Consider the following 10,534-nt stretch of genomic DNA (forward strand, 5'->3'; position numbering starts at 1 on the left):
GAATTAATTGACGCGGAAACGCGGGCGGCGTAGGTGTGCGCGCGTGCCGCTGGCACAATCGAGTCAAGACGCAAAGAGCTGCAAAGTGAACTAACTCGTAACGTAATCTCTTAATGGGGCCAGCGAGCCGGCTCGCTCGCGCGCACGCGTGCGACCCCCTTTTTTTGCCGAGCCAACCCCTCGCTCGCCTCTGCCATATTAATACGGGAGCCCCGCGGTCGGCGCGCGCCCCGGCGCGTTTTAATCTGCTTTTGATTAATGCCTGCCCTCTTTGGCCATCCCGCGATCTCGATCAACAGATTGCCCCTGCGCGCCGAGTGATTAATCCGGAAGACAATGACGATCGCTCCGTTTCCGATGCTTTCTTTTCTCTTTCTCTTTATTCGTACAAAAGCTTACAGGATCGGCTGGCCCCTGCGGGCCGTGACAATTACCAAAAATAAAGAGAGATCGAGCGGCGTTTCACTTGAGGTACTTCTCGATCACGTTCTCGACGAACCATGCGTCGGTAAACTGCAGATGGTTGCCCTCCACTGATAAGAAGTGCAGCTTGTTATCCTCGTCCATCTCTCTCAGACCCAGTCGATCCTGCGGCAAAAAGCAGACTCGATGCAGAAGGGTGGCGAAGCCTCGACGACGAGCTCGCCTTACCTCCTTGTAAATGGCCGACTCCCGCAGGCTCTCGGTCTCCACGGCCTGCCCGGGCTTGTAGAAGCCGAACCACTCGGACTCCCTCGGCTCGACCATCGTGTCGTTCTCGAATTTCACCAGCACCAGCTTCTCCAGGCGCTTCAGATTCCGCTTGTAAGTCTGCGGCCCGGGCGGCGACACCAAAGGTCGCGAGATTCATTATTTCTTTCGTTTTTTCCGCTTTCGCTTTTATCTAATCACCGCGGCGATAAGCGTGTTTACCTCGTTGATACGTAGCTCGTTGTTGATATCGGCCAAGAAGATGCTCCTCCTCTTGTAATCGTCCTCCTTCATTGGATCGTGCCAGTATTCCGCTTGGACGAGCTTGTCTTGGATAAACCTGCAATTTCGAAAATTAGCGGCAAGCTCTCGGTCGACTCGCCTTCCCCCTTCGCCCCGCGCGTACTTGAAGTAGGCCGCGTAGTGCAGCACTTGGCGCAGATGGTTGCACAGATAGTGCTCGAGCGAGGCGCAGTTGGGCAGCCCGTAAACGCCTTGATGTTGCGCGCCCAGCGTTATCAGCTTCAGCATCGGCGGCTCCGGGCATCGCTGGGCCACCGCTCTCCTGCAGTTTGCAAAACGAAACGCGGTGAGATCGAGCCGACAAGCGTGCGCTCCTCGCGAAAAGGAAAGTCGGCCGTACAAAAATTGCCCTCCTTGAGAGAATCCAATGGCGTTGTATCCGTGCCTCATAGTCTCGTCCTGGGCCAGCTCCTCGCACACCTGACGCACTTGCTCGTTAACGTTTCTGAAGTAGCTGTTCTCCACGTCCTGCGCTGCCAACAAACACTCCTGTAATCGTCGCGTGCGAATTTTCGCTCCGAGCGAGCGCCGCGGCGATGACGAACCTGCGCAAGACTATCGCCAATTTTCACGGACTTGACGCGAACGCCCGGGATCCGCTCCTCCAGGATCGCTTTGATCTGGCCGAGGCTGAAGGGGAAGCAGCAGCTGTCGCCTGCGTTGCATTACAATTGTGTTTACCAACCGCGCGCTCGCGTTCGAATGGCCATAGCGCATTTCGCGCGGCGTTTCGAATGCTCGCGAATGCCCGTTTGCGTATACAATCTTTTTTTCACTTCAGCGGAGCGTTTCATTTTAACCTGCAGTGACTCACCCATCCCGTGCCAAAGTACCACCGGAGTGGCAGTCGACGAGCTATCCGGTTTGCCAGTGATTTTCGCCTGACAGCGACTGGCGATCAGCATAAGATAGATTAGCTGCAGCAGCCGATGGAACCTCGACATTTTTATATCGAGTTTACGTTCGCGCGACATCAACAAAGTTACGGCAATGACTAGACTACGCTGTTACGTTTATAGCGTGTGTAAACACTTGTTAGCCGAGACTGTTTTCGCGAGCGAAGAGACGCCTGCGGTGTAGCTGACAACTATATGTACGAAGCTTCCAGTGGCCGTCAGTCGGCAAGGTAGAATGTGGTTGGCAAGATGAAATGATAAGACAGTCGGTTTGTTATTACAATATAAATATAAGATACTCAATTCGTTTTATTAGCAAAAATAAAAATACAGCACGTCGAGTTGTCTGTCCTCTCGTAGAAACAGAGAGCGAGACGCAGAGTCGATAGTTGGACGGAGCGTGTTTCCGCGATTTACCTAGAAACTACACGACACGCGAACGAAGCGTGGGATCTGTCCGCCTCGTCCGCGTTGTTCGCTCCCCCCCTCCCCGCCCCACTAAGACACAATTGTACTGCGCGGAAGATTAGCCCGCGGAGAAACGATCAACAATGTCGCGCGCGCGTTCGGCGCTCGATTGCCGGACGCGACGCGACGCGGGACTGCGCTCCGTCGCGTCGTCTTTCGCTCGGAAGCGCGCTCTTGACAATGACAATGGGCACGGGACAATTTGCGCGTGTTACGCTCGCGTCGCCGGTCGCGCACGCCCGCGCTATCCAGCCGAGCGCCGTGGTATGCGCGACGGAGCGCCTGCATCGAACAAAGCCGGTCCGACGCCTCGCGGTTCCGGCTGTCGGCCGGTCAGCGCCGAGCCGAGTCTACCGTCGTCGCGTCGCCGCGAAAGCTATTCGGCACTCGTGTCCCTTTCCCCTCGCCTTGTTCAATCTAAATCTTCGTCGTCGATCGGCCAAGTTCGAAATTTCAAAGTCGACTCTCTGGACTAGCATTGAAACGGCGAACAATCGCTATAAAAAGTATTTACATGGTCTATCCTTTCTTTTTTTCGAGGCGTCGCCTTGTCAGCTCGGCGAGGGAAAGAGGCGGAGAAACGAATATAAAGTCAATTCAGTCTTTGCACAAGGATCGCTCCTCGATCGAACTTTGCATCAGTTAAGTACTAAAGTGGGAGGGAGAGAGAGAGAGCGAGAGAGAAAGAGAGAGCGACAGTGGAAAGCTGGATAGGTCGCAGGCCAGGTATCACCAAGGCGTGGGGGCCGTGTGGTGGTGTATCGATTGCTTCTGCAGCCTGAGATTGTTGAGGAAGCGATCCTTCTTCGAACGCGTGAAGTGTCCACGGCCGAGAGTCAGCCGGAAGTCCTGCTCCTGCTCGGCGGTCATCGCCAGCTTGGACGGCTGTCTGCCGATCTCCTCGTTGCTGGCGGTGGCACTCACCCGCAGCTCCGTCTCCGAGTCCGACTCTGAAACGCAGTCAGGCCTTTGTATTTTTACCGCGCGCCTCGCGTCATTTGCCATCGCTAATTGCTCCTCTTATCGCCGCCTTCGCCGGCGGCGGCGGCGTCAAATTGCGCAAGCCATCGTCGTCGATGCTAATCGAGCGTGTTATATCATCAGATTAGCCAAAGCCAATCGGCCGCTCGCAGACGAAGACTGGCGCTCAAGGACGCCGTCGACTGCGCGAGGAGCCGCGGGTTCGCGGGTTCGCGGGTTCGCGTCTCACCGGAGTCGGAGTTGGAGTCGGAGGAGCAGCCGGACGACGAGGTGCCGTGCCAGTGCGCGGCGAGGGGGCTGGGGGTGGAGGTGACGATCACGGCGTTCTTCGTTTTGGTGCGAATGACGAGTGCCCCGTCGAAGCTCGACGGCCTCGTCTTGAAGCGGATCTGGCGCGCCCGCCGGCTGCGGTTCTGCTGGTGGAGCGAGTGGATGCTGCACTCCGACGACCTGCAAGCAACGCCGAGCGTGTCAGCCGACAACAGCAGGGAGACAACAACAGACCATCGAGCGAGCGACTCACCTGGCGCTGTACCGCGGCAGCGAGTTGGACTTGACAGCGAGGATCCGGCACTCGACGGTGCCGGGCGTCAGCGACGGCTCCTGCGCGGACAGCTCCAGTTTGGTGGCGAGCGTCGACTGCAGCTGCTGCTGCTGCTGCGCCGCAGCCGACTCGGCCGCCGGCAACAGCTCCGCCGAGGCGCCGCTCGACGTGGGCACGTCCTCGATGCGACTGCGAAAGAAGGCGCGCCGTGAGACACTTGGCGGCGAGCACATGGGAGCGGGACGCAGTGTCGCGGCGAGCGTAGCCGAGTGCGCGCGCACCGCGCGGGGTCGAGCGCGCGGCGAAAGGCTCGCTCGGTGCACGCGCACCGAGCGCCCAGCGATGCAGCGCGCCGGCCAGCCCGCCCTGCAGCCCGCCGCCGCATCGCTCGATGCAGGCTGATCGGGCGTCGGCGCCGCGCGCGCGATCGATGTCGCCCCGGCGCCGCGGCAGGTCGATCGCGCGAGCTCGATCCCGCGAGCGGCCGAGCGAGCGAAAGAAGAGCCGAGGAAGGAAAGGGGGGAAAAAAAAAAACAAAAGGAGAGTGCGTCTCCGCGCGCGCCGAGAGTGAAAGTGGCACGGCGCGGCGGCGAGTGCGCGTGCACCCGGCCGCGAGCGGCGTTCCCGCGGGGCGTTTTCCCCGAGAGTCTGCCGCGAGGTCCGCGGGGCCTCGCGCGCCCGTGTCGATGGATGGCTGAGCCGCGGCGCGAAAGACCAGCTCCGACGACGACGGCGCTGTCGCGAGCGACGACTCCGACGTACTTGTTGCTCGGCAATCGACAGCGCTAATTGCTCGCGAGCGAGTCGAAACAACAGCCGAGGATCGCCGTGGCGGTACGCGGCTTTCGGCCAGTCCTTCTCGCTCCTTTTGCGCGACCTTATTGCAGCGCGCGCGCGCGACGAGTTCAGGAGACTCTCTCACCTTCGGACACGCGACTCGTACGCGCGTTTTTCTCCCCCCACGATCGCTGTTTCGCTTTTCGCGAGATTGAATTGTCAGCATATTTTCGATGTTGTCGATCGAGCGAACGGCGAGCGAGCGCGCGGGAGGATTGCTGAGCGCTGGATTCTCGGATATTTTTTTCCTTTTTGCGATGAGATATCCGAGTCGTATGATTATTTGATCGCTCGGTCGCGAATTGAATCCTGCTGACCTCGCGGATTCTCGGAATGCCAGCGACGCGGCTTTCTCCCGGTAGACTAGCGTTGGCTCGACTCGAGCGGACGAGAAGCGTGAAAAAGTGGCGATCATCAGTACCTATACTTGGGATCGAAGAGCTTCTGGCAGATGTAGGCGATCCTGACTGCCGTGGGGGCGAGCGCCGAGTAGACGATGCCCATGTCTGCGCACACGCGAGCACTGAACAGAAAGGCACTGGATGCAGAAAGACGCAGTCCCACCGAATTCGCGAAGCGCGGCTTGATTCTGCCGCTGTGCGCTCGCTACTGCCGTCCGTCGCCGTCACCGCCGCAGTAGTTGTGTAGGCTTGGCAGTTCTCTCTCTCTCTCTCTCTCTCTCTCTCTCTCTCTCTCTCTCTTTCTATCGCGTACTCGCGGCCACAGCCCCCACCACTCGGACCACGTGTAACCACGGCTCGGTGCACGCGCACTCAGCGCTCTCGCATACCTGTATACGGTCGACCAAGCAACACACTACCTGATGCTCTTTTTTTTCTCTCTGTTTTTTTCGCCGAATAAATATATATTCGAGGCTCGCTCGCCCGCTGATCGCCGTGACGTCGATGTCAAAAACATCAATAGTGGTTTCTCGCAGGAGTCGCTCGCCGATCAGCTGCGCCCTATACAGCCGCGAAGATGCAAAGCGACGAGCGTCGAGCGGGGAAAAAATAGCTGTCCACGCGCTAGCGCTTTACATAAGCTGCTCCTCGTTATTCATACGCGCGTCTCGAAACAAAGGCAAGCGCGCTCGCGATGCGCAACGCGATGCGGAAAATGGAACGCGGGCGCGCGCGCGAGTGGAAAAAAAAAAGGAGAGCGCAAAGTGTCTCGCGGCTCCGCGCTCGCGAAACTCGACGATCGCGAAGCGATCAAGCTGGACGCGGCGAGCGCTCCGGAAGGGCGGCCAAGGAGAGAAAAAAAACAAACAAACAAGGCACGCCGAGGCGCGCGGATATAAATAATCGCGGAGTTTCGCCAGCGCGCCGAGAGTCGTGGGGGCGGTCCGCGCGCCAAGTCGCGGAGGGGGATCCAGCGTGCAGCGGGTGTATTTTCGCGCGTGGGCCAGCGCCGCCGATCGGACCGACGGGGCACGCGCGCGATCGCTCCGTTGGGAAATCGCTCGGCACGGCGAGCGGCCCGCGCGCGCTATTTTCGGCGATGCGTCGCCGTCGCGGCGATGCAGGAAGCGATTGTCGCTCATCGATCGCGGCTTATCCTTATCCGGCCGTTTCCGAGGCTGGATCTCTCTTCCCGATCATCGTTATTATTAGCCTCGTGAGTCGCCGCGTCACGCGAATGATAAGCGGCCCGAAGCCGTCGAATCATCGTGCAACTGCGCGCGAGGTTTCTTCGTCTCGCGCGGAACCCTCGAACCAGGCTGGACTCGCGGCGGCTGAGCATTGGGCGAGATTCCGCCGACGCGCTCGCGAGTCGGAGCCGTCGCAGCCGACTCGGCGTGGCGTGCTTGGGCACAGTTCGCGAGGGCGCTCGTCGATCGCACGGACACGGTCGAGTGAAAGCTTGGCGCCACGCCCGCGCGGCGAAAGCTCATGTGGCGACGAACGCCGATCCGATCACCGTCACCGGGCGAGTCGATAACGCAGTCGCGTTCGGCCCGCAGAACCGCTGCCTTATCTTGAGTCGGTAAGGCGGTCGCCGTTGGGCTGATGCTTTCCCGGCGAACCGCGCGGCGGCGCTTCGCGCGCCACAACAGCTCGAGCTTGCGCGCGATACGCCAAGCCGAGCGTGGAGCGGTGCTTCACGCCGAGGCGACTGATTGTTGTGCCGAGCGTTTGATGACAATTGGTCGAGATAAACATCTAATGTGCGTATCTTCTAGCTTGTCGATATTCCAAAGTTAAGGAAGTCATCGAATTACGCAGATTGATGACTTGATGGCAAACAACTTACCGAGACGCGCAAGTGTTGATCTTTCTTGTTTGAGATTTTGCGATTAAAGAACAAAAAAAACACGACTCTCAGTGTTTGACGTGTAATATATATCGTACACACAGCAGCATTAAATATTAGCAGTGCCAATGAAAATATCCTACTGCATTTCGTCGTGATTGGTAGGGAAATGAAAGGGAATCGATGAGAATGTATTTCAATAAAAATAGACATTACGTTTATTCATAAAAATAGCCTTAGGAACTAAGATACTTCGGAGACAGAAGTACGCGGCAATAAGATCCTAGAGAACGCGCACGTGACACGAAGGTACAAAGAGCAGAGGCGTCTTCGGCGCCCAACGATCAACAATTCGGTTCGAGCGGCGAGACCTATATCTCACGAGGCGAGCGTCTCGCCGGGGCGCCTTGTCCCCTGAACTGGCGTTCGGAATACTCAGAAGGTTTCTTTGTTTTTCATTAGAGAGAGAGAGAGCGACGGTGAGCGGGAAGGGGAGGGGGTCGCTAGCAGTAGAGGCCGTTGCCCTGTCTCTCGATGACGTGCTCGCGGACGAACTGGATGGCCCTGTCGTTGAGGCCCAGGCCGGCCACCTCGCGGTCGTACTCGTCCACGGCGACCACGCCGGCCAGGTAGCCGTTGAGCTTGGCCGCCAACGTCGAGGTGCGCAGCTGCTCGCTGCTCTTCACCCCGATCGCCTCCAGCAGCCAGGGGTGGGCCTGCAGCCGGTACTTCTGGTGGTAGCTGAAATCAGCGGCGCGCGCTAGGTTACTACACGGCGATCGCCCGTCGCGCGCGTTACCACTGGCTGCGACTGGAGAGTCCGGCCGCGCGCCGCGCTCTGCTCCGGCCTCATCCGACAGAGCGCGTCCGCCGCGCGACATCCGGGAGCGAGCGCTCGCCGAATAATCCCGCGGCCGGCGGGCCGATGGTAACGCGAGCGGCGCGCATCCACTTTATTGTTATTGGCTCAGATGCGCGGCGACGGCGGTGGCGGCGGCTGATCAAACACGCGCTCGATCAGCCGTGAGCCGCGTGATCCGAAGCGACGGCCTTTGTGCGTTTTCGGCACGAGTCGCTGTTTTCTTGTTTTTTTTTTGTCTTTTTTCTCTTTTTTTCCCTCTTTTTTTTTTTTTTCATTCTGCGCCGCGACGCCGATACTCACTCCTCGGCCGGGTAGAACCGCTGGAACTGGTGGATCTCGGTGACGAAGCGCTCGTTCTTCTCGCGCTGCAGCCGCTCGCGCGACCTCTCGGCGACGAGCCTCTGCTCCTCGTCGTGGTACAGGATCAGCGACATGTACTGCAACATCGGAGGTAAGGGGTCGATTACGCGCGAGCTCCGCACTACGGTCGGCGCGCGCGCGCGCGCGCTCCCGACGTTTGCGTCGCCGCTCGACGGAATGGCGCGCGCTTGCGAACGGCCGAACTCGCGCCTCGCTTATCGGGTCGCGCGACTCCTTTCCTTTCGCTCGTCGCTTTGTTCTCGCCCGATAAGCCGATTCGCGCGAGGAAAATTTACTCTCTCGCGCGTATCGCGATCCGATAATCCGACGCTGCCGACGAACGGCACGTGAGTCGTATGCTCGAACGAACGTCGCGGGAGTGTTCACCTGTCTCTTGATGAGGCTCGTCAGTCCGTACTCGTGATTGTTCCAGAACAGATCCAGCAGCTGCGAGTAGGAGATCTTGGCGGGGTTGTACTCGATGTCGATGACCTCCGTGTGATCGCCCCTGCACAGCGAAACGGCACTTGCGTCAATATCGCGAAACGGGCTCTGGCAGAGCGCCGCGCAACGGGCAATTTCTGAGAAAGGAAAGCCGAGGAAGAGTCGACGGCAGTACGTACAGGTTCTTGTAGGCGGGATTCTCCTTGGTGCCGCCGGCGTAGCCCACGCTGGTGCGGAACACGCCGGGGGTGGCACCGAACAGCGAGTCGCCCGCCCAGAAGCAGCCCATGCCGAAGGTGGCGCGCCTGCTCTTCACCTCCTCGAGTTGGCTCGGCATCGTGACGGCGGTGCGTGGGGCCGCTCTGCGACGACGGACGGCGGACGGTGCGGCGAGAGAGTGGCAAGTGTGCGAGGCGCTCGTCGGTGCCCGAAGATCCGCGCCGCGGTGAGCCTCTGCTCCGAGCGAACTGGCGCGAGTTACTGATCCAGCGCTATCGGCATACTCCACTTTTTAAAGCGGCCGCCTCCCGCGGACCTCCCCACCCGACCGCCGCCGTCGCCGCCGCGTCGCTCGAGTTCGTTAGCTCGCGGAGTCCCCCCCCCCCCCCCCCCCCCTCGGTCGCGCTTGCAATTTCGCCTCCGATCGCGTGCCGCGGTGGCCGCCTTCGAGCCGCGGCCCTTCCACGTCGGGGATGGAGGCCCGATCGCGGTCGGTCGATCGGCGACGAGCGCCGCGACGCACTGGATCCCGTTGCTCGCGGGCACGCGCGCGCTTCCTCTTTCCCTCTCGCTCGGCTCCTTTCCCTCGGCCTCTCGCCCAAGTTGCCGAGCGGCCAGCTCTCGCGTGGTCGAGATAGCGGTGGACTCGCGACGATCGATCGGGCCGCGCTGCCGTCGACCTCTCCGTTCGCCGCGCGGCTCCGGCGGACGACCCTCGCAAGCTCGACGCGACGGGCGCAAGCAGCGCGCCTGCCGCGGGCACCCCGATCGGGCGTTCTTTCGGCGCGGGATTTCCGAGCGCGCCGTCGGCACTTTATCGGCCTTGCTCGTATTTCGTCGACGAGGGGGAAGGGAGGCGGGGGGGGGGGGGGGCTCTTTCACATTTTCCGACTTAATTTACCAGCGTTATTTAGAGCTGATATCGTTTGCATTCTATTCGTGGCCTTTGGCTGTCGTTTGTTGTTGCGCCGAACGACTAATTTACTCAAGTGCCAAGTGCGCATCGCGAATACGACGTTTGGGAGGAGCCAGCAGAAGCGTCGCGGCGTGGACTTGACGATTCCGGGGCGCTCGCTGGCATTGCCCGACGATCTCGAGGGAAACAAACGGAAAAGCGGCGAGCAACTTTTGATCGCGATATTGGGAATCAGGAAAATTTTCGGAGCACGGGCCAGAAGGAATTTTTCAAAAATAACGAAAACTGCGCCCGCAATCAACCCCGAAATTCTAATGATTATAAAGCCGAGAATAGTAGAGGCTGGCGCGCAGCAGCTCGGGCCGTATCGGCGCGTCGGTGTGCCACTACTCCGGCGCGTGTGTGCTCCCGGCGGCGGCAGGCCTCGGCGCACGCGATCCGTCGCGCCGCTGAGCGCGGCCCCGCGCCGCCTCGCCGCCCCCGTCGGATTATTGAATGAAAGTCGCGGAGCCGGCGGCTGACAGCTCGCCGACGAGCGTCCGCGGGCCCGTGGGGCCGCGCGCCGGCGAAGGGCTCGGCGGAACGACGAAATTCGGCGGAGCTACGGGGCCGCGAAGTCGCGCCGGCGGGGGGGGGGGGGGCAGGGAGGGACGAGCGAGCGCCGGCAGGCGGGCTGCGCCTCCACGCCGCTCTTTGGCCCGAAGCTGCATGCCGCGCTCGCGCCCTTGAATTCTCATTGGTGTGTAGCACGCGCGGCCAAC

At 60.4% G+C, this 10,534-nt stretch overlaps 3 protein-coding genes across 3 annotated transcripts; all 3 read right to left on the reverse strand.

Moving 5' to 3' along the window:
* Positions 1-357: 357 nt before the first annotated feature.
* On the reverse strand, positions 358-2,114 carry LOC131673626 (palmitoyl-protein thioesterase 1). Its single transcript, XM_058951752.1, has 7 exons — positions 1,808-2,114; positions 1,539-1,648; positions 1,334-1,461; positions 1,097-1,255; positions 913-1,030; positions 652-810; positions 358-588 (listed from the first exon to the last, which is right to left on the reverse strand). The coding sequence occupies exons 1-7, from the start codon at positions 1,965-1,967 to the stop codon at positions 463-465; spliced, it is 960 nt and encodes a 319-aa protein (XP_058807735.1). The 5' UTR covers positions 1,968-2,114; the 3' UTR covers positions 358-462.
* Positions 2,115-2,230: 116 nt separating this feature from the next.
* LOC131673608 (uncharacterized) lies at positions 2,231-5,340 on the reverse strand. Its single transcript, XM_058951722.1, has 4 exons — positions 5,141-5,340; positions 3,862-4,071; positions 3,568-3,788; positions 2,231-3,307 (listed from the first exon to the last, which is right to left on the reverse strand). Exons 1-4 carry the CDS (start codon positions 5,221-5,223, stop codon positions 3,087-3,089), a joined length of 735 nt encoding a protein of 244 aa, XP_058807705.1. The 5' UTR covers positions 5,224-5,340; the 3' UTR covers positions 2,231-3,086.
* Positions 5,341-7,166: 1,826 nt separating this feature from the next.
* On the reverse strand, positions 7,167-9,158 carry LOC131673609 (peptide methionine sulfoxide reductase). The gene is made up of 4 exons (XM_058951723.1): positions 8,818-9,158; positions 8,582-8,702; positions 8,135-8,271; positions 7,167-7,713 (listed from the first exon to the last, which is right to left on the reverse strand). The coding sequence occupies exons 1-4, from the start codon at positions 8,973-8,975 to the stop codon at positions 7,476-7,478; spliced, it is 654 nt and encodes a 217-aa protein (XP_058807706.1). The 5' UTR covers positions 8,976-9,158; the 3' UTR covers positions 7,167-7,475.
* Positions 9,159-10,534: the final 1,376 nt, after the last annotated feature.

This window comes from Phymastichus coffea, unplaced genomic scaffold, assembly GCF_024137745.1.
Source record: "Phymastichus coffea isolate CEN01 unplaced genomic scaffold, Cenicafe_Pcof_1.1 PCOF00186, whole genome shotgun sequence".
In the NCBI taxonomy this organism is placed as follows: domain Eukaryota; kingdom Metazoa; phylum Arthropoda; class Insecta; order Hymenoptera; family Eulophidae; genus Phymastichus; species Phymastichus coffea.

Bases quoted from the DNA above. Each gene is read 5' to 3' on its own strand.
- LOC131673626 (XM_058951752.1), bottom strand. From the start codon at position 1,967: ATGTCGCGCGAACGTAAACTCGATATAAAAATGTCGAGGTTCCATCGG. The intron at 1,031-1,096 runs GTACGCGCGGGG...TCGAAATTGCAG, and splicing joins CACTACGCGGCCTACTTCAA to GTTTATCCAAGACAAGCTCG. The intron at 811-912 runs GTAAACACGCTT...CCCGGGCCGCAG, and splicing joins ACGAGCTACGTATCAACGAG to ACTTACAAGCGGAATCTGAA.
- LOC131673608 (XM_058951722.1), bottom strand. From the start codon at position 5,223: ATGGGCATCGTCTACTCGGCGCTCGCCCCCACGGCAGTCAGGATCGCC. The intron at 3,789-3,861 runs GTGAGTCGCTCG...CGTTGCTTGCAG, and splicing joins CTGCCGCGGTACAGCGCCAG to GTCGTCGGAGTGCAGCATCC. The intron at 3,308-3,567 runs GTGAGACGCGAA...ACTGCGTTTCAG, and splicing joins CGACTCCAACTCCGACTCCG to AGTCGGACTCGGAGACGGAG.
- LOC131673609 (XM_058951723.1), bottom strand. From the start codon at position 8,975: ATGCCGAGCCAACTCGAGGAGGTGAAGAGCAGGCGCGCCACCTTCGGC. The intron at 8,703-8,817 runs GTACGTACTGCC...TTCGCTGTGCAG, and splicing joins AATCCCGCCTACAAGAACCT to GGGCGATCACACGGAGGTCA. The intron at 7,714-8,134 runs GTGAGTATCGGC...CGCTGATTTCAG, and splicing joins CGGTTCTACCCGGCCGAGGA to CTACCACCAGAAGTACCGGC.